Source organism: Glandiceps talaboti, chromosome 18 (genome assembly GCF_964340395.1).
Source record: "Glandiceps talaboti chromosome 18, keGlaTala1.1, whole genome shotgun sequence".
NCBI lineage: Eukaryota > Metazoa > Hemichordata > Enteropneusta > Spengelidae > Glandiceps > Glandiceps talaboti.
The window spans coordinates 3,761,044-3,787,500 of record NC_135566.1 but is presented as its reverse complement, the minus strand read 5'-3'; the positions used below and the strand labels follow the sequence as shown (position 1 = coordinate 3,787,500).

General features: G+C 35.8%; 1 protein-coding gene across 1 annotated transcript; it reads left to right on the top strand.

The window, feature by feature from the left end:
• The first annotated feature begins 2,573 nt into the window (after positions 1-2,573).
• On the top strand, positions 2,574-26,169 carry LOC144449256 (uncharacterized). The gene is made up of 18 exons (XM_078139769.1): positions 2,574-2,584; positions 4,573-4,632; positions 6,300-6,328; positions 6,917-7,098; positions 7,799-7,905; positions 8,510-8,784; positions 9,152-9,385; positions 10,046-10,174; positions 10,551-10,872; positions 11,569-11,791; positions 12,105-12,330; positions 15,301-15,621; positions 17,804-20,056; positions 20,790-20,908; positions 21,518-21,668; positions 22,351-22,407; positions 22,979-23,070; positions 23,540-26,169. The coding sequence occupies exons 1-18, from the start codon at positions 2,574-2,576 to the stop codon at positions 23,777-23,779; spliced, it is 5,031 nt and encodes a 1,676-aa protein (XP_077995895.1). The 3' UTR covers positions 23,780-26,169.
• Positions 26,170-26,457: the final 288 nt, after the last annotated feature.

Here is a 26,457-nt window from a genome sequence, read left to right as displayed (position 1 = left end):
CGATGGTCTTTGAAGTTATTATTTTGTCGTGGTGTGTGTATTGTTCCGTGACTTTACTTCTCTCCATGCATTCAAATTTTGCAATACTGTTTTCGAAAGTGTGTACATTGTACCACCTTGCAGTGACCAATTTCAAGTTGTCGTACTCTGTGTTCCCGAACTTATCAATAAATCACATCTCACCACACCACAACACAACACAACACAACACAACACAACACAACACATGACATGACATGACATGACATGACATCACATCACATGACATCACATCACATCACATCTCATCGCATCGCTCACATAATATATCATAATTATAATACCCAATATTAAATGGGGCTAACGACAAGCAAAGTTTCAGTCTTTATGGTAATGTAATATCGTTGGTACACATATTCCATTAAACGATACGTAAATTGAGAGTTTTATCACACGTTTTAACAGCTTTCTTGTAGTTTTTGTCCAATTATAAAAGTTGAGTTTATTTAACAGCTACAGACTGAGATGTCACACTATATATAGACTTACGTAGCATGGGTCGTACATATGGAATGTATCACTGTAGTAGATGTTTGAGTATCTTTTCGTAGTGTAGCCTGATGATGTCCCAATCTAGGGAGAGCTCTAATCACGTCTGGATTTTATTTTCACGTAACTGTCATTTAATAGAAAGTTAAGTAAGGCGTATATCTACCGTTAGTACACTTACATTGACTATTGCTAACAATGTACATATGATTTTGAGTGATATGATATGATATCACCTTGGTAACTTTGTTCAACTTTCAAATCTTGTAATTTTAAAAGAAGCCTTTACACTTGACATGTGTTCAATTATTGAGGGTGGGCAATGGGCATTTTCGTACTTCGGAACATTTTATTTATCGTAAATTGTAAAACGTTGTAATAAAGTCCGTAAAATCGTGATTCAGAGCTCGGTGTAATCAACTGTTTATTTTGACTGTAAACCGTAAAAGCACCATTTTTTTCGTACGTGTAAAAGAAAGATACATACAACTATACTGTAATTGTACGACGTAAATGATTCAATACAAGCACACGTGCGTATACCAAAGACTTTTCAAAAATAGTTCAGCGATCATATCAGAAGACTGAAGTATCTCAACACAGTGTTTTTTTTTCTTTTCTTTCCTTTTTAGGGGGTGTTGGGGGGGGGTGCCCAAGCTCAAGCTCAAAGTTTGTCGTTGGAAAGGAAAGTATGAAAAATGTCCGTTTCCTGAACTGGGGAATTCAGAGGTATTAAAGTACATGAAAAATCATCTTCTATATGTCGACCAATATTCAAGGGATATTCTGCAATGTTATATGAGTCGCTATGTTTTACTACACCGATCCAAAGCTAACCTGTGAGTTCCCTGTTCAGAATATCTGTATGTACCTAACTGCTTCGATATTGAGTGGTATGATATACAAAATTATACATTGTACATGTACTATGTAAATTAATACATTCACATATTTCTCTATGTTTATTGATGAAGAGTGTTATCAGAAGTGCGTATTTTTAATCAGCTGACACGCAAATATAGCACCAGAGCGCATACTTTTGTTCCCAAAAGTTTCGGCGGTGGGCGGGAGGGGGGGGGGGGGCAACCGGATCTTTCAGACTATTGTTGAAGTGGTTACAGATGATATTCGATTCAATTTCAATTTAATTTTTATTATCATTGCATATTATTCTATTATTATCATGGCGTAAATAAAGTGACAATATTCTACCTATAATTTGAGTTGTCATTATTTTTTATGATTTTAGTGTCGAGACCCTGCAGTTATTCTATTTATCGGTTCGTTTATGTGGGAGATCCTGAAACCTGGTGATTGCACGACTTGAGACTGAGTTCGATCAGCACTTACGACTTTAGACTCGACTGAGTTCGATCAGCACTTACGAGTTTAGACTCGACTGAGTTCGATCAGCACTTACGACTTTAGACTGAGTTCGATCAGCACTCATGAGACCGCTCTCGCTTTTTTTTTTGACAAAGTACCCCCCCCCCCCCCATGACTGTATTCTATGTTAACCAACACTTTACAAAATGCGAATGTTTAACTTAATTAAACCTAGCATTATTGATATAAGAAAACAGACACGAAAAAAATTGCACTTCATCTGTAGATCGCAAATTATACTACCCTAACCATAAGCTTACACCCTACATCGTAAGGGTCTATGCCCGACTCTGTCTTTACAGACCTCATAACATATAAAGGGCAGATGAAACAAAAAAGTACGCATCTCCTAATATAAGAACGAGAATACAAAATGTACTAATATATATTCAAGCAGAGAAAGTGAACAATATCAAATGCTTTATAAACAATATAATTCAGCTTCCAAAAACTTGATTTAAAGCCGATATTTTTGACAAACTGTGGTTTATCTGACTTACAAAAACCTCGGACAACTTCTGTTGGTTGTCTAAGGTTTAACCAGAATATTCTGACATACATACCGCACTTACGTACGTCTACGTGACACGCCCACTTGTACACGCAGACATCACCTTACTGGCGAAATGTGTTCACGAACAGATAAACAAGAATCCAATATGGCGTACAGGTAAGTGATGGCAATATTTATTCCCCGGTTTTTACATTATTTTGTATTTAATCGAATAATTTGTAAGATTATATATTCGACGATAGCTTCAGCAACTATCGATGGTAAAAATTACTCCACCAAGGCTACGAAATCGTGAGATCATGATGATTTTAACAGTCACATCCTGTGTTCAGTGTGGCCACTAAAAATCAGTACAGTCGCTTCGAAACAGTCGTTGAAACGTTTTCACTGTCGCCCTGTCGGGCAGAATAAGGCTTATGTCAAAAACATGCTTTCAGTCTCTATAACTGAATTTTTTTATTGAGGTTATTATTCATTAAACCTCTTTTTGTCTTTTATGTTCGTTTTATCAGCTTCCCCTCCTCGAGTAGCTAGTAGTACAGTAGTCTGTTCTAGTTCCTGACAACCGTATTCTGATTTTACACTAAGTTATCTTCATACATTATGAAGATAACGTAGTGTAAAAATCGGAATACGCTCGTCAGGAACTAGACTTCTCCTCGAGTAGAACCACTAGTATTAAACAGAGAGTATCTACGACTGTGATGGGCGACTCAAATTATTTTAAAAGAAACACTATGAAATTAATTAATTAGAACATCCTTCAATTAATTAACAATTTGTAAAAATATGTGAAAACTGCTGGAGTTGTAAAATTATCAACATATATAGTGAATTCTATAATTAAAGGATGACGTTGTCTGTCTGTCTGTCTGTGTGTGTGTGAGTGTGTGTGTATATATATATATATATATATATATATATATATATATATATATATATATATATATATATATATATATATATATATATAAACTATTACGCTCTGCCACTGCGGTATAGAGCACTGTCTTAGCAGATTGATACTCACCGAGTTATATATATATATATATATATATATATATATATATATATATATATATATATATATATATATATATATATATATATATATATATATATATATATATATATATATATATATATATATATATACATATTCATTATAAGTTATGTACAAATTCAATAATATTAAAAATTGCATATTTGTGAAAATTGTGTGAATCACCATAATTTTCATAAAATTTAGAAAGAAAGCATGCAATAATTCATTTTGAATATGAATGGTTGGTGTTGTGCAAATTTTATGGGTTTTTCACAAGATTATTAACTTTGACACTAGGAAAGTTGCTTGTGAAGTTAGTGAGGCTATGAGGTACATCATTATTATACTATCATTGTTATTCAGTTGGAGATTTATGTGACTTGTGTGTGTATGTATGTACATGTAATACTAGTCCTACTAGTAGGGATTCAATTTTGACACTGTATCTCCTGCAAAGAATCAGGCATAAAATATGGGAATGCCAGTAACTAAAGAATTAACATCCCTAGTGGTCAAATATTTAGCAATAAATCGACTGTTTAGTCCTTTTTTCGTATATATTGCAGTACAGGCATCCTCACTCAGATGACCAATTGCCAAAAGTCATGACATTGGAAATTTTCATAATTTCAAATTCCAGGTTAGAACATCCTTCTTAATGTTAACCAACTTTAATACACATGCTCAATGGCATATCTGATATGGTTGGTGCACTGAAAAATTATGAAAAGTTGTTATAAGATTCTTGGTCATTTAAGAAGAGAATACTTTCATCAAAGAGATGTAAAATAGGTAGATTGTTGATGTATTGCTAATATTTTACTGCTAGGCCTGATATTTTTTCATTATTGGCCTACAAACATTTTTTGCATTCTCAAAATGGGCATGTGGTACAACTTCAGCTATTTTGTGACTACAGTTAGATCATTCTGTCAGATCTGGTATGGATACTGAAGGATTTGTTTGAAATCTGTCTGTTTTTCAATCCAAAGTGGAAGACAAAAACTTGTGTATGCACTGTGAATCATAGTGCCTCCTGCATAGCATAATCAGTAAAATGGTTTAATTTTGATAAATGTATGGTTATTTGTAAAAACAGCCTAGATCGTGGAAGAAGGAGTCCATACCGAGAAGGCCGTTCCACCCTCCATAGAGGGAGGTAGGAATATTGTGTTGTAAGATGTGAACTCACCACTGCATCATTTAACCACAATTCAAATATAACACCTAGTTCACACCCCTATAAATAAATGAGACAAATCATGCTATCGCTCTTAAATCTTTTCAAATTATGAACAAACCAAAATGTCTCCCCTCCACTCATGTATTTTTTCTCAATTTCAAGTTTAAAATGATAACCCTAACAATGCTTATTCCATTATTCAAGTTTGACTGTAAATTCACTCGCTAAAATGATCTGGTCAAGCTATTTTCTGAAATCAATTCATGTGTTGTTTTTTGCCAGAATTAAACTCCCATCAAAAGCCATGCTGATTGCATTATCTAAATTTCATAATAAATTCAATGGCAAATGAATAAATGACCAGATCAAGCTGCTTTCTGGGTCCTATTCATGTGCTACTCTCTCAAAATTCATTTGAGATAATATTTCCAAATCATGCATACTTCATAATTCAAACAGATTACAACTATAAGTAATGTAAAATGAATAATTAAAATGTATAATGGTATTCCATGTTTTTCACAATAATTGTTAATGTTATCTGTACAGTGTCTTCAACTTTGGAGAAAAAAATATAAGTATAAAATTATGTAACTTAAAAGGACACAAGCTGAGTTGATATGTTTCGGCATAGACCCTCTACCCTCTATGGTTTCGGACATATTTTTGCTGCATATTTAAAAAGTACTCCTGCTTTAATATTAATACTGAAGTATACTCAACAATTATTGTAATTGATGATCCAATGTGTAACTTTTATATGTGTGAAAAATGTTGAGGAAATTCGTACTATGCAATCAAGTGTTCTAGTAATGCCATGAGGTAATTGTGAAGAGAAAAAGATACAATACTATACTCATTAATGTAAAGTCTTCCTGGTGTACACAAATTTGGAAGTGTTGTGAATAATCATGCAGTATATACAGTAACACATGCACACCAACATCAAAGTTGTGAATTTGTACTTCAGAAGGTGTTTTTTTTATCAAACTGAAAAACTTTGCTTCCCTTATTATTGTGCCAATCTTGCTGCAATGTACATATACCCAACTGTTAGCTGGATTGAAATATCTTCTTTATGTCTTTAAAACTAGTAGACATTACTCGTATACTCCATAATTTGCTTGAATTGTGATTTTCACTATAGTGTTGTGAAATCCAAATAAAGTACTAAATTCCAGGCAGAAAGGGGGGGGGGGGGGGGGTAAGAATTGTACCCAATTTATTGTGATAAAAAATTCTTGAAAGAGAAAAGAGATATTAAAAAGTTGCATTGGCTCCTACTCTTGCATTACATTATACTTTTCATTGTAAGGACAATTTGAAATATATCAGGTAGATACCATAGCACATTCATATCATGGTTATAGTAGATGAATTGTAAAAATGATAATAAGTTCAAGAATACAGCCAGTATTGCTTGTTGTATTGATTTCTATCATGCTTATGTTGATAATATAATGGTAACAGTTAGTCATAAAAGTTTGATGTGATTTAAAAAAAAGTGTGAAAACCACAGAAAACATTCAGAGTATCACATCATTTCATTTCTATCTGAAAGCATATAGTGTCTCACTTGTCAAGTTTTTGTTCAAGATATTTTGGGTTGTACTATATTAATTTGTGATTGTTTGTATTTACAGACCACCAATGCCTGGGCCAGGACAACCTGGTAAGTGTGATATAGTGTTCACATTTGAAATGAAACCCATTGTAGTGAATCCCTGTACATGTATTACCTTTACCAGAGAGTTGTCATTTCAGTACAATCCTATACAATGACAAACTCAGTGCATTTTTAGCACCAATACCAAGAGCTGCTTACATGAACTTGGGGAGTTGAAATAAACGGTGATGTTATCATGTCCATATGTGACTTACATTTGTACTGGAAGATGGAATTAGGTTGTAAACATATAACCATTTGAATGAAGTAGCCAGTTACAATACAAGAGCATGTCAGTGTGTGAAGGATTACTACCGACATGCCCTGTTGTTAACATGATTCATCTATTTCTATGGCTTCCCAGCTTGACGTGTAATCCAGATAAAGAGATCAAGAAATGGGATGAGCTTGTCATTGGTATAGGATCATTAGATTAGATAGTCAATGACATATCTCTGGTCTAGTAGTATAACCAATCAGATTAGAATAGCAGGGGAATGCTATCTTTTGTGTATACACAAAAAACCAGGACTATTTCTGCAATGGTAGAGTACCACAGAATATTTATACATAGTGTTTTTCACATGTTGACAGGTTTCAATGTTGTTGGGCATGGTCGACAACCTATGATGCCAGGGGGTAATCCATATCTACAGCAACCAAGGCCAGGTATGGTAACCAATAGCAACACTATGATGACATCACAAAATATGATGCCAATGACACAGACCGGTAACTTCAATCCACAGATGATGCCAACTCAAGTACCACCACAGGTAAGGCACAATACATAGAAATGGATTATCCTTATCACCATGGATATTCTAGAATAAAAAATCATAATGAGACACTAAGAATTGAGTGCTTATATTTAAAAAAGTATGATAGTATGTTTGGACAGAGGAACCTACTACTATAGAAATCAAGCTATCGGCAAACTAAGATTATTTCATTGCATGTGGTAGATTGCACAAGTGGGTGATAGTGGTGTCTTGGTTATGTGGATATAATCACCCTGTATTAAATCAACCACATATAAATGCTGCATATTAAAGGTTGAATATGCCAACACTTGAGAAAAACTCGCTATCAGAGATACCATCCTACCGTGAGTGTAATTACATATGCATCCAGCTTACATTAACATAGTGTGAGATTAGTTTAGTCTGTGTCTGTCTTATAGTTTGCCAATAGCATGATTTCCATAGTAGTATACCAGCAGACTTTAAGTTTCACAATATATTCACAATGTTCTTTTCAATGGTGTAAAATTGTAAAAGAGAACATATTAAATAAGTTTGAATCTATAGTTTCTTTGAAAGGATTCTCTGACAGTCAGCAATATCCTACAAATCAAGATAAATATTTATCCTGTTAGGTCAGAGTATTCCTCACATGGATATTACCATATTGTAATCTTTTTTACTTTTACCCTATGGAGATATAGAATTCTGACATAAAATGTATCATTTACAGGGTTATTACATGCCACCAAACCAACCTATGGCAATGTATCAGCAGTCACCATATCCTCAACCTGTCCCATATGGTCAACAAAACATGGCAATGCAGATGAATCCAATGTAAGTTATCTATAAATATTGTCTTTCTGTCTTAAAAATTCCCAGTGTCTGACTCCCACAACTCAGAGAATCATGACTCACGGCAAGGGAAAGAGACATATCATTGCTGGCCATGTACAATGTAACTTGTTTCATTCAGCAGACATCATCATAAATTTGAAATAGTTACACTTTATTTATAGCATCAGTTATTTATAGCAGTACTTTGCCTGCCTGTATTTGTCAAGATTTACTGTAGCATAGTTTGTGGAAGTAGGTCTGTACAGTACCAGTGATTATTACAGATGCAGCAGAGATTACTTGCATTGGTTTGTGCACATACTAGTGATATTTGCACTGCAGTGCAATACCAAAACATTATTGCATATGTGCATGCAAATGAAAGTGTACTCATTCATTGAACATGAAAGTGTGTGATCAGACAGTGTCAATTTTACAGAAATTTGTTGTTTTGTATATATATTAAACATCAGATCCCTGTGTCATGTGTGTGCCAATGTGGGTACTCGGGTATTTGCATTCATGCTTGCAGTGCTTTTGCACACTATTGCGTAATGTAAATCATGTACTGAATGTAGCAAACACTTTGACTTTCAATTTCCAGGCCAATGCAGATGCAGCCACAGAATATGACAGAAGAACAGAAAAAAGAATTTGAAAAAATGAAGAAAGAACGCTACTTCCAGGAACAAAAGCAGAAATTGAAAGCATTCAGTCATTCTGATGGTAGTAATTCATGGATGCCAACACCAAGTAGGGATGTGTCATCTTTACAGAACATGGTGGATATGTTAGGTACTGGTGGCCACAAGTCTAAGAAGCATACAGCTGTAGTAGGAGATGCTATGAATGGAACTAAGATGGCACAGTCGAAACAAGGTGAGTATTGTAAATTGAGGGGTAGAGGGCAGTGTCACTTGTGAGGAGTTTCTCAAGCACTATTAAGAGGTAAACTGAAATATTCACCATTGGTGATGTTCCTGTAACCATTAGCTAAACACTGATGACCTATTTATGGAGTATTCACCATGACAAATTGCTCAGTCTACAGAAAGTGATGTATGTACAGTAATGTCAAAGGTCAAATCAAAAGCTCAGTACTAAAAAGTTGAATGCTTGTGTGTTGTAAACATTGTAATTGTAATTCATACGATCTACCAAACTAATAAATATTTTTGCTCAAATCATGTCATTGCCTCTAAGATCGCTTGGTTACTGATAAAATGTCATATATTGTGTTATTTAGTCAACCCCATCACACCAAGTGTACCAGTGACACTAAACACAGACCAACCAATCAAACCAACTGTATCAGCTATGCCAGCTGCAGATGATGATGGTTTTGGAGACTTCATGTCTGGTCCAACACCAACTGCTGTTACCAAAACAGATCCTGCATCAGTTGTAAGCATGACAACACCAGTGACCCCTCCACAAAGTAGTCAACCAACAGTTCCAGTTGTTAAGGAAGAAAAGAAAGGTACACTAACTTTTATATTACAAAGCACTACTGAATTGCTGTCAAATTTTTGCCATGTACTCTCAGTAGTAATTAGTCCAACTGATTGAATGTGTGTGTGTGTGTGTGTGTGTGTGTGTGTGGGTGTGTGTGTGTATGTGTGTGTGTTTATGTGTGTGTATGTGTGTGTATGTGTGTGTGTGTGTTTATATGTGTGTATGCGTGTTTATGTGTGTGTGTGTGTGTTCTGTGTCTCTATGTATGTGTCTGATGTGTTTGTCTGTGATTGTATGTGTGTGTGTGTTCTGTGTCTGTCTATGTGTCTGATGTGTCTGTGATTGTGTGTGTGTGTGTGTGTGTGTGTGTGCGTGTGTGTGCGTGTCTGGGATGTGTGTGGTATGTCTGTGAGTGTCTCTGTCTGTGTGTGTGATCTGTGTCTGTGTGCATATGTGTTTTGTAAACGTTTGACTCTTAAGAATATTTTTGGTGCAAAATCTAGACTTGTGACATAGTTATTTCTGTATTCATGTATTATATCATAATATGACTGATCAATGATTAATATACTTTGTATATTTTAGACAACCTAGTTTTGAGATTATATTAAGTAATCTAGATGGTTACCATGGTTATAGTGTACTTTATTAATATTCTTGACTTTGTCATTTATATCATTTTCAGACCTAGAGTCATTAATGCTACAGTTTACTGACTTGTCAGCTGCTCAGAAACCTAAGAAGAGTTTTCAGACAAAGACAACATTGAAAGATGTACAAAGTCAATCCAAAGCACTAACAACATCATTTGAAGGTAAATAAAAAGTTCACATTAAATATGAACTGTAATAGAACTGTAATAGAAAGTAACATTTGAATTTTAGACTTTATTGTTGATATTTTATGGACAAATGTGGAGTCACATAACAATTAGATAAAATGAAGACTACACAAAATATTAAACATAGGGATGAATACAAGATTGATGAAATGTATTGCCAATCAGCATATTAATTTCACAACTGTTGACTTTGTGTTGTAAAGGACCTCATCACTTTTGCCAATATTTGAAAATGAATATTTGTCATCCCACTTGACTAAGGCCAACTCTTTAGTTTTTGATAATGGTAGTATTATAAGGATTAGTGCAATCATCATAAGGTATGAAAACTGTTGTGTTTGCTTTGTAGAAAGTGCAAAGGCTTATAAATGGAATAATACAGAAGAGTTGTCTACTATGTTCACCATGGCAACACCTGTAGCAGCAGATACTCCACAACATATCAACTCTGGTGTACCTCAGTCAGAAGGACCTAGTGTGCAGCCTGCCACATCAGCCAGTCAGCAAACACATATGACTGCTCAGACCTCGACTGCTAGTCTACCTACTTCAGAGGGGCCAAATCTACAGCCTGGAACAGCCACTACAGGACAGAATCAAGCTATTCCACCAACTAGTCAAATGCTCCCCAGTGCTAATAAAAGTCCCCCAGCAGGTACAGCCCCACCATGGTAAGTGTTTCCCCAGATATCTATAGTAGTTATCAAGTGACACTTTCACTTTTATCAGCTCATTTTGAAACATTCATGTTTTTTATACAGGATATGACAGAAGGTCTTGAAAGGACATCCTGTCAAATTCATGCCAAGTCATATTCCTGAAAAGAATTTAGGAATAAACGAGAAACAAAAATAACTGGTAGATATCATTATGACTTCAAATACCATTCAGATCACCCATTTATAAATTTACATTTCGCCACAGTACCACCTGTAATATTTAGACATTTCTTGATATAACTGGTCAAAGATTGTTTGTGTATATTATACCTTAAAGGCACTTTCATTTTACAGATGTTCCTCACCAAACTTATAGTATGATATGTGAGAAACTCATTAAAGTTTACCAGCTCTCACTTTCTGTATTAGCAAGGGTCGTCAACCTTCTTTAAATACTGAGATGTCTAGAGAACTGTGTATATTTTGCATTGTTGTAAAACCTTACTAAAACATTAATTACATTGGAAGATATATTCAAGTTTCACCAGAATATCTCCCTCTCTAGTTCCTCAGTGAAAAACCTTTTGAGTGTGTAACAAATTTTGTATCTTTCTTACCAGGGTTCTAATACCTCAGCAAACACATACCTCTTGCCATGACTGTAATTGCAAAAAAAAAAACTAACTCTGTTATTTCTTTACATTGCAGGTGTAAGAATGAAGCCACTTTGCCATTGATTTATAGACATGTGTTAGAAGCCACATTAAAACACGGTGTAATAGACACAGAAAAGTTACATAGTATATTAGTATTGTCAGGTTTGGACAGGCAAGTACTTGGCCACATATGGAATCTATGTAACAAAACCACACCTGGTCTATTAACCAAGGAAGAACTGTTTATGGCATTGGCACTTATTGCAATAGCACAGGTCAGTATAGATTGTGTTACCATGGTTATGATATTTTGTTATAGTATATCTACTATGACTTCAGTTAAATGTTATTGTGTGAACTTTTCTCTGCCATGATGTAATTTGATTTGGCGACATGTTATGGACAATGAATAAAGACAGTAACTGGGTGAAATCATAAATGTTAATGTTAATGGCTCTCAAGTATCATTTGCTACATTCCAAGCAACATGGTGGGGTAAATTGGTTTGTGTTATAATCGAAGCAATTTGACCATGTCAGTATGCAGTAACTGTTATTACACGTTTACATCGTTGCCTTCCCTTGATAGAGTGGTCAGCTACAGAAAGTCAAAGTGGAAACATTGTTTGATATCAACAATGCACCAACACCTGTTTTGACACCACCAGGGGGTTCCACTCCTAGCACACCAGGAAGCATACAGTCTAGTGGTACAGTTACACCAGCAACATCAGTGACAAGCACCCCAGTAGAAGCTTCATCAACAGCTGATGATGATTTTGCACCTTTCCAAGAAGCTCAAGCCACAATTAAAGGTACTATGTTTTGTCTGTTGTTGATCAATTTGCACTTCCCATATTGTGTTATGAAGGGAGAAAGTAATAAAATGAAATAGAAGGCAGTGTTCTCCTCTACAGGGGAATACCATTACAGGATATAAATGCATTTCTATATAGTTTGGGTTCTAGAGAGTCATTTCATGATTTGAGAAGACTTAACTTATGCACAATTACCAAAAATACAGACTCAAAACTTGTTCCTCATTCTTTGTACAGTCGAGGTCCTTGCCATGGACAAGTAATCTCTTTGGAGGCCGCTGACATGTTGATCATTTCTTAGTGAGCTAAATTTTGTTGGATTCAGCAAGGTGACAGCACATGAACTTTGAACCCTTTCCATAGACAGAAACTACTCTAAAATGAATGAAAGTTCAATAGCATCCTTAATGTCATCAAAATGACCACCATCGTGTAAATAACGGGTGTTACTCTACAGTCTACCATTCCATGTACTGATCATGAATCATTCCTGACAGAGGAAGTGAGAATGTGTTATAAAATAAAGTCTTTGGTGGGTTTTCATGTAGAATATCAAAATACCAACAAGTATATTTTACCATCTAACATGACAAACACCCATTTGTACAATAAAAGGCTTGTAAATACTGAAATACTTCCCTACTAATAAAAATGCATATTACTCTATTACTCTTTCTTTCTTTGATTTCTCCCCACCCCACCCCTCCCACCCATCGCACATGATGCTAACTTTGAGACTTTTAAAAAGTTCACTTCCCCAGTTGCTTTTTTCCATCATTTGTTTTCCAGCTATCATTGAACATCAACTAAGTATTCATCGCATGAACATACAAATTATCATTATTATCATTTAATTTAGCATGTGACACATAACATATGGATGTCATTATCACATCAACATAACACAACATAGCACATGAATTATCATTGGCATTACATGACTCATAGCATTAAGTATGTCATCATCACAGTTGGTACAACATGAAACATAACATCTGAGTATGTCATCACAGTTGGTACAACATGAAACATAACATCTGAGTATGTCATCATCACAGTTGGTACAACATGAAACAACATCTGAGTATGTCATCATCACAGTTGGTACAACATGAAACATAACATCTGAGTATGTCATCATCACAGTTGGTACAACATGAAACATAACATCTGAGTATGTCATCACAGTTGGTACAACATGAAACATAACATCTGAGTATGTCATCATCACAGTTGGTACAACATGAAACATAACACCTGAGTATGTCATCATCACAGTTGGTACAACATGAAACATAACATCTCAGTATGTCATCATCACAGTTGGTAAAACATGAAATATAACACCTGAGTATGTCATCATCATAGTTGGTACAACATGAAACATAACACCTGAGTATGTCATCATCACAGTTGGCACAACATGAAATATAACACATGGGTATGTCATCAGCACAATTGGTACAACATGAAACATAACACCTGAGTATGTCATCATCACAGTTGGCACAACATGAAATATAACACATGGGTATGTCATCAGCACAATTGGCACAAAATGAAACATAACACACGGGTATGTCATCACAATTTACATAACATGAAACATAACACATAAGACTAGTATGTTGTCATCACAATTGGCTGAACATGACATATAACACATGACTATGTCACCACCATTGACACAACATGACACATAACACATAAGGTATGCCATCATCATAATTGTCATAGTATAACACATGAGTATACCATTATTACATTGTCTAGTTTGACTCGTCATAGCTCTGTTCTTCATGTTAGCCTTTATTGTCCTTGTCTGTGTATCCTTAACTATTCTCTTGCTTCATATTCTCGCTGTGTTTCTCCCATTGTGTCTATTTCTTCCCTGGATTTCTTCATTCTTCCAAGCGAGAACATAGTTTTCTACTGGTGTCTAGCAATCATGATAGTTGCTGTACAGAATGCAGTGGCTGACAATGCTGTCTTTGTGATCATTTTGTAGTACTTTATTGTTACTGGCAGTATACACAACATGTAGTATATGGGATGATAAGGAGTTACGGGATCTGTACTAGAAGTAGTACTAGTTGTATACATTGACAAAGTCATGTCTTCCTGGTACAAATATAATTGTATGTAAATGCCTATACTGATATAACGGTGTAAGCATCCACTCTGCTTTCAACACATTGATATTCAGTAGAGTACTTCACTTCCTAATACAGTTGTTACGCTAAATGTTGAAACATGGACAGTGGGAGAAACTGTCTCTGGTTCGAATGAATGGTTGTTTGCTTGATCCTGTTATGTGGTATTATTAACATGTTGTAGTAGTAGTACTAGTACTGTTGTCTAGTCTAGTTTTGTTGATGTCATGTTTTGCATGGAGGGGTAGTGTCAAAAGGTCAAATACATTGCATGTCAAAGTGCTATTTGGTATGGAGGGGTATGTCAAAGGTCAAATACATTGCATGTCAAATTGCTATTTGGTATGGAGGGGTAATGTCAAAGGTCAAATACGGTGCATAATATGGGCTTATGTCGAAGGTGAAATGTGTTGCATGGAAATTTCAAGTCAACAATGAAATGTGTTGCATGAAGGGGTCAGTTCAAAGGTTATATGTGTTGCATGTAGGGGTCAGTTCAAAGGTTATATGTGTTGCATGTAGGGGTCAGTTCAAAGGTTATATGTGTTGCATGTAGGGGTCAGTTCAAAGGTTATATGTGTTGCATGTAGGGGTCAGTTCAAAGGTTATACGTGTTGCATGTAGGGGTCAGTTCAAAGGTTATACGTGTTGCATGTTGATTGTTGGGGTCAGGTCAACTGTGAAATGTATTGCATGGAGGGGTTGTCTTGTCAAAGGTGAAATATATTTATATGGTAGGGGTCATATCAAAGGATAAGGGGTGAATTGAAGGTGATGTGGTACTGAAAAGTGGTACTAATTTGGTAATTTACAGGATCTGGTGATAGCCACACCACAACACAGCCAGGACTTACAAGATCCATGGCCCAACCATCACTGCCATCATCATCCAAATCATCAACATCAACATCTGGCTTCATTCTTCTACCACCTCCTCCACCACCTCCTCCTTCATACTCTCAGTCTTCCGTCGTGCAAAGTGCCGCTGACGACGACATGGAGGAGATTAACACCCCGTCTCCCACCCATTCACTAGACAGTGTAGGCTCTTCCAGTGCTGTGGATATTTTGGACAAGTTCTCAGCATTTCACACAGGTTCCGATGACACAATGTCTAATTGTTCTATCCCATCAGGTCTGTTGTATGTTTCTTTCATTGTCTCTCATTAAAACGTACTAAAACTTAGTACTAGGAGTTACATATCATAAATTACATCTACATTCATATGAAAATGAAAGATATAAACAGTGTAAATGAAATATACAAAGAAATGAAATTAATCCTCTCTCTACTAGGGGTTATTTGATTATACACAAGTTGAGATAAACAGGATTATTAAGAAGTTGCGCTGAACTAAACAGTAAGACTAGAAACTGTACATATAACATACATAGTTTTACTGGAGTATACAAATAGTCACTTACACTACTCCGCTGCATTTTAGAAGTGTCTCAGATATTCAAAAATATGTACATTTTGTACAGTGACTATTACTTTCCATCTGAAATACTTTTTGGTGTAATTAACTTCATGAAAAAAGTAAGTTGCTTCTGTTTAGCCATTAGTTTTGCAAAGTGTGTGCAAATTCCAAATGTATGCAAAATGTATGCAAATTCAGTAAACTTTTAATCTGAAAATCATTTAGGATCAGTATCCCTCTAGACACCAGTACTCAAATTTTGAACAATGATTTCTGACTGATATTTTTGTTATATTTTTATATGATAATTCAGTTTATAATCTGAAGGGGATTGGGATTTCGAACAGCGGCCATTGGTTGTCAAAAAGACAAATCTATTTTGTGATAAGGGGTCTAATCCTGTTCCTGTCCCAAACTTTACCCTATCCTGAACTCCCTAGCTTGATACTAATAGGTATCTCTGGTACAGTCAGTCCACTATTCTGTTATCTTGCTTCTGACTAGACATGGCTATATCTTACTGTAATGTCTCACAGGATTTCATCTTTATAGTATGGTAATGAAAACATAGCATGCACTACAAAAGTATTAGACTCTTTTATAGTTTTCTAGCTCTATAACCCTTCTGTAATCTTTGGCTTTGTAAATAGAAGTCTATCTTATCTCATACATTGACATGTACTTACAAACATACATTTGTCTATTGTCAGGTTTACTCAATTCATATTATGAGTTGGAAAGGGCTCTGATGATTTGGAATCTTATGAGGGAAACATAAATTCATAAATGTGTCAGGGACTTCTTGATTTTCTCTCAAAGCTTAGGGTCAGGAACACAACACTGTGTCTGTGTCTGTGCATGTGTGTCTGGGGTGTATTTGTATGTATGTATGTATGTATGTATGTATGTATGTATGTATGTATGTATGTATGTATGTATGTATGTATGTATGTATGTATGTATGTATGCGTGTGTGTATGTGTGTGTGTGTGTGTGTGTGTGTGTGTGTGTGTGTGTGTGTGTGTGTGTGTGTGTGTGTGTACATCTGCTAGGGATGTTCTCTATAATATTGTCTAGTAGTTGTATTTGTATACTCAGATGTTTATAAAATTTTAGTATATCAGGGTTCACATATAACATCTACACTTTGTACCAGGGGTAGTAAGATTTAGCCAAGACAACTGTTTCAGTTACAATTTTCCATTGGTCTATCAGACCCATCTTATAAATTTATGGGTCTAGATATACTTTTAGTAGTGTAAATGCCTCAGACTATAAATTTTGAGCCTTGTATATACCTGTATGCATGACTGGTTTTTAGCAAATCACCTAGTATAAGGTAACTGGTACAAGCACATACTGAGTATGTATACAAAGACTGAAATTGCAATGTAATTTTAGATTTTGACCGAGGTTCATTGTGGTATCTTGTCTTAGATTGTCACAAATTGTTGCATAAGTAAAGCTCAGCAGAGACAAATGGTTATTTGAAGAAACATCAAGTTAGTTTTATGCAACTATCTGAGGTTTTTCTTTCCTGATTATAAAATGGGCATGTAACTCTTTTGATCAAGGCTTTGGTTTATTAAGATAGACACAAACTAAAACTGTTGTCACAACACGTTGAGACAACTGTGATAAGATAATAGAATTAGCATTGGTTTAATTATAGTCTCAGTATGGAGACATCTCTGAAAGCTACCGGTAGAGCCATAAACTTGTAGAGTACTGTTTTAGGACTTCTGATGTTTACACTATCTTGATCACAGGGTGATTAGGTTCACACAGCAGAGGAACCATTATCACTTGCTTGTGCAATTTCCACATCGAACCCTTGATTACCAGAGTTGAACTTCGTATGACCAACCATTTGACATAGTATACATTTTATTACAGGTTCTATGTACCCACCTATGTCAAGTGAAGATGAGTATGCTGATTTCAAATCTGTGGACAGCAGCTGTAGCAGCAGTATGTCCAGCTCCAGAGCCTCTTCCCAAACATCCAGCAGTCAAAACACTGATCCGGAATTTCCTGGATTTCCACGTGTGGGACACCACCATGATGATACTTATCCAGATATACCAACAAGTGGGTCATCGTCTCCCAGTTCTATACGATACCCGGAAAGACTGACAAGCAAAGCAGTAAAATCCAGTACGGAACCAAGTAGTTTTGATCTTTGGAAAAGTAAATCTCAGTCTACAGTGAAGGAAACAAGTCGTATAAAGCCACTGAGAGCAAAATCAGGGAACTTGAATCCATCAAAATTTGGACCGGTACGTGATAGCGAAGATGACGATTTTGCTGAGTTTCAGCAAGCTGCCAGTAGTAGTAGCAGTAGTGGTTTTTCTGGTTTTCAGCAAGTTGGTAAGATTGCTGGTCCCCCTTCATCACGTAGTACCGTTCTCCTTAAAAGTTCTAATACAACTGCCAGCATTGGAAATAAGTCTGAACAAGCAACACTGCCCAAAATGTCAACCACAGTGGACGAATTTGCTGATTTCCAACAAGCTCCAGCACCAAAAGAAAAGTCTGATGATCTCTTTAAATTTGATGATGACAACGATGATGATAAGTACGCAGCATTACGAGGTTTGAGTTTTGACATTGCATCCCCACAAGAGAAGGAAACAGGTGATACAGCAGATGAATTTGCAGACTTCAAAGATGCAGAAGAAGCAGACGAATTTGCTGATTTTCAAAAAGCGGGAAATGCTGAGTTTTCTGGTTTTCAGCAAGATACAAGTAAATCTGCCAACGAGTTTGCTGACTTTGAGGCATTCCAACAACCAAGTGCAATAGACAAGAACACAAAGTCATCACTTGATGATGAATTTTCAGATTTCCAACAGAGTGGTCCCAGTTTTTCATCCGAAGACAATACTGCCAGTGATGCTGATTTTAAAGGTGGAATGACAGGTGGATTTTTTCAGCCTCCATCAGCAGTTGATACAATAGCAGAGACTGGTACATCTGTTTTTTCAGAGACCGGGACATCTGTTTTCTCAGAGACCAGGACATCTGTTTTCCCACAGACCGGGACATCTGTTTTCCCACAGACTGGGACATCTCAACCAGTGATATTACCTACAACAAAAGAAACCAAACCAGCTGAAAAATCCAGGAAAGCAAAGAACCAGAAATTGTCATCATATGATGACGATGATGACTTATTCGGTCGAAAACCACCAGAACTAACAGATGTTGGCCATGACGATGATGAATTTGGTGATTTTGGTAAAGCACCTCCTGTATGGGACGATGATGAAGACGAGTTGTTCAGTAGTGTAGTCCAAAAACCAACAAAGACTAAAAAACCACACAAGAAAATGACCATTTTTGGAGGCCAAGAATTTGTAGGTAAAGTAGAAACAAAACAGGATCAGCAGTCAGACAGTAGTAAACAGACATTTGGTAATGTGTCTTCAGATGTCTTCGGAGATTTTCAAGAGGAAACAGTAAGTGGTGTAACCACTGATGATCAATTTGGTGACTTTAAAACTTCAGAAAACACGGAAAGTACATTAAAAGAATCCAAGGAACAAAATGTGAAAGAAACAGACAGTAATTCTGTGGAGACTAAACAATTTAGTGATTCTTTGACAGATGACAAGTACAGTGTATTCAGAGAACTGAGTCAAAGTACTCAAAATTCAGACCAAATATCAGAAAAAAGTATAGATACAAAGGAAAAACAGTCACTCAACATGAACTCAGCATTATCAGAAAACACAACGCTACAAAATAAAGACACTAGCTTGACTTGGAACAAGTATCAAATGAATGATGACGATGATGACGATTTATTCGGAAATCTTGGTCCAAATCCACCGGGATACTCCCCACCAGTTTATAAGTTCCAGGAAAGTTCGAGTGACAATCTCACCGCAAGTAAAACGCCGGATAGTCTGTCAATCAATTCCAAAGAGTCGGATACGTCAAGTCTTGATAATATGAACATGAAGAAAGGTCTTCCTAAACTGGATTCCGTAGCTAGTCTGGACTTACGCAGTTATAATACGACCCCAAGTATGGAAGATGCTGATAGTTTAGGAGAGTTCAACACAGAAACATCAGTGACTACTAGTACTGGTGATGACCACCCCCCTACGTTTACTATAGGCAGTCAGCCAGCTAAACCTTTAGGTAAGTACATAGACAAATTATCAGCTTCAATAAATGAGTCGAGTACAAACATATAGACTGACAGATTAGCTGTTGTGGGCGTGGTCTAATGTCCCTTTCCCCAAACTGACAGATCAGCTGTTCTGGGAGCAGTCTAATCTCCATTTCCCCAAACTGACAGATCAGCTGTTGTGGGTGTGGTCTAATCTCCCTTTTCCCCAAAAAGGCTGATAAGCCCAGACCAATGACATGATTACAATCTAGTACAAACATGGCTATAAATGTGGACCAGGTTTTGTATTATTGTAGTCTTTCTATCCAGCATTAAAATCATCTTTACATGTACATCGGTTCATGGTTTTTCTTATTTATCATTTTTACTCTTTAGACAAATTATCATGATTGTAGTGTTCTGGAAAAGAAGGGAACAATGTTTGGGTTACAGGAAATACAAAACATTTCATAGTTTTGCCACTTTGGATACCTTTTGTATACTGTGAGGGCGCTATGATAGTTGACTTGTAGCCACCTGTTAAAAGATCTTCATTTCCAAGTGAGATATCAGATTATGGTGGATTTTTATTGTGTATTGTTAGTGGTCGGCAAAATTGTCAGGTAGTTAAGGAAGTGTATGTAATCGGTGTCACCATTATAAATTTATAACATGGGTTGTTGTTGGAGTATTGCTCTTCAAAGACATAGAGAAAGCTTTATGACTATGAATTAATATTCATCAACTTTGTATACCTTACAGACAGTAGAAGTGGTGCTATGATCATCTCAACCGGACCACCACCAATGGCAGCACTAAACAGTGGTTCATCACTACCTTGGCTTGGTGACAGGTATGGTAGTGTTGTGGGAGATATTGAGGTATGTATATGTGCATGGACTTTAATTTACTACCAACATTAAATGTCGATAGAATGCAAATATACCATATTCCAGTTATTAGAGAGATAGACTGTTTCATGGTTTGGCCACTAGGAGTGCTATTCACAAGTCTTTCCAGGTGAAATGAGGGCCATAATAGATGTGTGTTGTAACATAAACATACCAGACACAAAGTTACCACTAAATTTCTATTCCATTCTCACTGTACTGTTTTATTAGTGACTACCAGTAATCAAAACATACCTAACCACTACTGTAACACTCCTTTCAGAATGCATGGAGTTCATATAAATACATTTTGTTCATGGCTTCAAGCATTGCCACACAGTCAGCAGCCATGACAAAATTTTAGCCCTCAGTTTGCCAAATTTAGGGCACCCTTGTGATCCTTATGTGTAAAATTGTCAAACTTCAGTCACCAGAATATGATGTATTCTTGAATTAGTATCACAAATCAAGTGAAATAAAAACCAATAAATCAATGATTAACTGTGTATCATACCAAAATGATTATTGAATACACTAGTAAGACTTGAGTCACTTAGTAAAATGTACTGATATTACACTGTGTTTATGTTTTGCCTGTAGGATAATGAACGTCATACATATGAATGGCATAGATGTCTACAAAGTTGTTATCACACAATACAAACAGCTAATGAAGTATTTAATGGTATTAGTAGTTCATCAGTATGTGTAGAAGTCATTAAATCTGAGGAAGGATCCAACTATTTACAAGGTAAATATGTCTCTCTGTCTCTCTGTCTCTCTCTATCTCTCTCTGTCTCTGTCTATCTGTCTCTCTCGCTCTCTCTCTCTCTCTCTCTCTCTCTCTCTCTCTCTCTCTCTCTCTCTCTCTCTCTCTCTCTCTCTCTCTCTCTCTCTCTCTCTCTCTCTCTCTCTCTCTCTCTCTCCCACCCTGTCTCTGTCTCTGACTCTCTCTCTCTGTCTGTCTCTCTGTGTGTCTCAGTCTGTCTCTCTCTCTATCTCTGTCTCTGTCTCTATCTGTGTGTGTCTCTGTCTGTCTGTCTGTCTGTCTCAGATTGACTTTCTGTCTCAATTTCTCTTTCTCTCTTTCTCCTCCCTCCCTCACTCACTCACTCACTCACTCACTCACTCACTCACTCACTCACTCACTCACTCACTCACTCACTTACCCATTCACTCTCTCTATATATTATATTCGCCAGTTCTGTCTGTGTCTTTATTGTTTCTCTTTCAGTGTCTCTTACTCACTCCCTCTCTCTGTCTCTCTAAACATGAAATGCACCTGAAATATCAAATTATGAATTACACACAGGAACTTACTCACATTTGTAACACATATTATATGGTCTTTGATTCATATCATATCACAACAATAAGAAAACAAATTAGGTTCTGTCAGAGTATTCTGACCTATGTTTTCTTTTTTTTTCCAGCTGTTGTTGAAATTTACAGAGTAGCTTGCCGTATAGGTACTGCCATGAAGTCATCAGGTATAGTTGTATTGTTTTCTTAGTCATGTTAATATTGTATTTGGTGTATGATGTGCAGTAAAGTAAGTTCAAAAACTGCTTGATATCTTGACGAATTTCACACTGCAATGGACTTTTTCAAGAAATATTAATCAAATGAGTAAATGGTATATGATAAAATCCATATATTTCAAATGTAGAGTTTTTATACCTCAGTTAATGGCTCTGCACTCATATTATTAAAAGTCCTACACTTTTTGCCATTTAACCTAACTTGGGAAACTATACTTATGACCAGATTTTCAATCCCATGTTCTCACATAGGTGTTATATTGTCAGTGGAGCTGTAACGATGAGGCTCATTCTACTGTTCTGGACCAACTTTCTCCATAGCTCTGACAGACAACTCTTTTTTACATAAATTTTAATCTGATTCAAAAATTGGCCCGTTAAGGTGTTAAAGACGATAGTCATACAAAAATATTATTTACGCCATATCTTCCTAATTTTTTAAAAAAACTGTTACATCCATTTTTAGTTTGATTAATCACTTATTCTGTAATCTTGATCTATTGCATTGTTTGTCTTTTAGGATTTGAAAACGATGATCTTCATAAACTCATTAAAGACATAGATTTATTGTGGAATAATGTAGCTGCATTTCTTGCCGGAAGTTCTCTGATGGTAAGTACATCTCACAGCTCTAACGAGACAAAACAGAGAGAATTCAAAGAGTTTGGAAGGGATGAGGATGGATTTGGAAGATAGTACAGTGACTATTTTATAATGGGAATGTCACTCCAGGAGATAGAGATGTTTTCATAAACTATGAGGTTCTGGAGAGTCATTTCATGATTTGACATCATCTACAATTACTTTTGATTTCAGAGAATCATGTTGATTTTGTGCCTTTATGTGGTATGTTTGCTGTAGGCCATTGCCACATTGCCTCAAATTTCATATAGTTTGGCATTAGTAATTTACCAATTAAAGGGAGGGTCATTATTCTAGCTATAGCTCAGAATTCTGCATTCTAACAATTAATAAACAATGCATGTAGGGGCAAAATTCTAAAGACTTTCAGCCCTTATGGAAGGCGTTCACTTTACATCTGGTTCTAGTTTTAATGTTGTGAATTTCTGTTTTCTTTCAGCCTGATGACAGCCTGTTTGTATTTAGCAGTGCTGTACTCAAAGCAGATCCCAGTAACAGTGCTAGAGCCTGTGGTGTTTGTCTTCTCAGTGTGGACTCTAGAAGTAAAGCCTTTGATCGTCTTGAAGATAACCACAAACTAACATATGGTGGACACCAATACCATTCAACGTGTGCTAATCTGTGGGTGAACCTTGTAGACTCCATACTGCCAGCTCTTCCCTTGCCTTCCTTGCTGTAATATATAACAAACAGAGAAATACTTTAGACAAGCAAGAACTGGCCTGTCTGCTGGCATAGGCTCTGATATCTTATTTTACTGTTTTACACCAAGCCTGCACTCATGGTATGCAATCCCAGGTACTCATTATGTATTCACAGGGATATACTACAGAGAAGCTGATTGGTCAAAAGATACATGACATCATTTTGAAAATCAGCTATACATTGTTACAAATAGCAGTGTACTTGACATATTTGTCTAAACATATTCAAACATTTGCACATATTATTCAGAATGCACACATGGAAGTGTTGCCATGGATACCAAAGATTGTGTACTATGATTAAAGGTTTGGTGTAGTGAAAGTAAAGTCAAACCAATGCATATAAACAGATTATGACAGGACTTGGAATAACAGCAGTTATCCACCCTGTCAATGTACAGATTGGAGACATTTCATCAAATTTATAGACAGGTGTAAATTTTCAACATTTTACTAAAGTTGATTTTTGATTCTTCTTCATCTTGCACTTCAGGCACATTCTTTTTCCTCAGAATTTATCCAGAGTTGATGAATACTTCACTGAAAATCTTACACATTTAATGTCATAACTTATCAAAAATAGTAAATCTTATTTTTAATTTTAACTTATAGAAATTAGACAACTATTAATTTATAAACCCTATTCAATTTAAAAGAATTTATTTTAAAGAATCTGTTAATAAGGGATCAAGGAAAACACGTTTTTCTTTTTAATTTTTAGCCTCTCAAAAAAAAAAAACCTTTAATGATCAGCATGTGTTTGTGAAATTGTTTTATGTTGATATAATTGCTGTACACACTCTTATTGAAAATGTCCAGCTGACCTTCTTTGAATTTTTATCCAACTACTAGTCTCATAAAATTACAGGCTGTTTTATGATTGAAGCTCAGTATATTACAGTGTAAGTTTCCTTTCCCTGTTATGTGCAATTCTTGTAAATTTATTGCCCTTATAGAATGTATGTTTGTGCTTTTGTTTTGATTTTCAATGTTTTAGCACAACTTTGGAGAGGATGCTATAAGGATTATATAGTGTCTGTATGTTGATGTGCTTGTGGAGTAAGTGTGTGTACAATGCTTCTGTGCCATTCACTTCAACAATCTTGGTTGGGATGTACATAAGGGCTTTTAATAGGGTAATTGATTTAAATGGTGCACATTAATTGAGTCTAGGGATGTATAGTCTAGTGCTATCCTTCATCAAATCTCAAGATTTCTCTTCACGTCTATCGCAATAAGGTTCTAAGATGAAATTTCAAATTCAACCAAAGCCACCCACACAGTCATTAACATCATGTCTGTTAATCAGTCACAAACTTGTAACCAATACCACAGTCCCTCATAAGGTTAGTGTTTATTGGGGCAGTTATGTAATGTCTAAATATGGTAAATTTGTCAGCTCAGGATGCTATGGACTGTCAACAGTCATTTATGCCTTTTTTGCTCTATTTTATCTAAAACTAAAGTCGTTGCCTCACTCTGATCCGGAGCAATACTATAACCGCGTACTGATAACAAGTTTATAAGGGATCATGTTCCTATCAGTATGTGCTAGTATTCAGTGTTACCGAGCGAGGCGACGACTTTGTTTTAGATAAAACATGGCAAAAAAGGCATGAATGGCTGTCGACAGTCTAAGGATGCTACTTATACATTGTTTACATCATTCTATCACATGAGGTTTACTTATTTGCATGAACAATGTTTGGTTCATGATTTTTCATTGAGCTAGACAGGATCAGAGATAATTTGATACCACGTTGACACCTAGACTAAGAGATATAGAATGTGACAAAAACTGTAGCTTCAGAATTAATTTATGCTTATATATACATTGTTGTATGCTATTTGGTGAGCATATATGATGTGTTTGATACAGCAGTAGATTACATGTTTTTGATCAGAACGTTGCTAGACAAATCAAGTTGTACAAGTGTGGAAATGATCTGATGTAGTTACCATTGACAGTATAGGCATTATAAGTATGTTGACCACCACACACAACGGTGTGATTTTGACACTTTGCAGAAATCAGGCTTATGCATGTGCACTGATTCCTTATTCATTAATGATATTCAAGAACATTTACTTGTGCTTCAGTGCCTCTGGCACTTTATTTGTTAACTCAGTAGTAAATATTTTGGGCTACCTGTGCAATTACACTTTCCCAGTCGTGTAAGGTTCTAAATTTTGTTCCTAGAAAATAGGAGTACACATAAACCATTAACAACATCTAAATAAAGTATTGCACATTGAGTTGGGTGTATTGTATATATTTAGATACATGCACTTTAAACAATATACTTATCAAGTACTTGTACCGTTCTACTTCAGTCAGAGTTCATTTATTTATTCTTGAGTACTCCACTGCTAATTAAATTTAAGTATTCAGCAAACGTTTGTGTTTATGTGTAGCTTACATGATGACAACACATATCTTTACACACACACACACACACACACACACACGTACTAACACATGTACGTATGTATGTAACATACATGCATGCATGCATACATACATACATACATACATACATACATACATACATACATACATACGTTTGTGTACGTATGTGTACAAAGGTGCCATATGTATGTGCATCCACACACACACACACACATACATACATACATACATACATACATACAT

Coding starts and splice junctions, on each gene's coding strand:
- LOC144449256 (XM_078139769.1), top strand. Junction 4,633..6,299: donor TCCACCCTCCATAGAGGGAG/GTAGGAATATTG, acceptor TTGTATTTACAG/ACCACCAATGCCTGGGCCAG. Junction 22,408..22,978: donor TACTGCCATGAAGTCATCAG/GTATAGTTGTAT, acceptor TTTGTCTTTTAG/GATTTGAAAACGATGATCTT.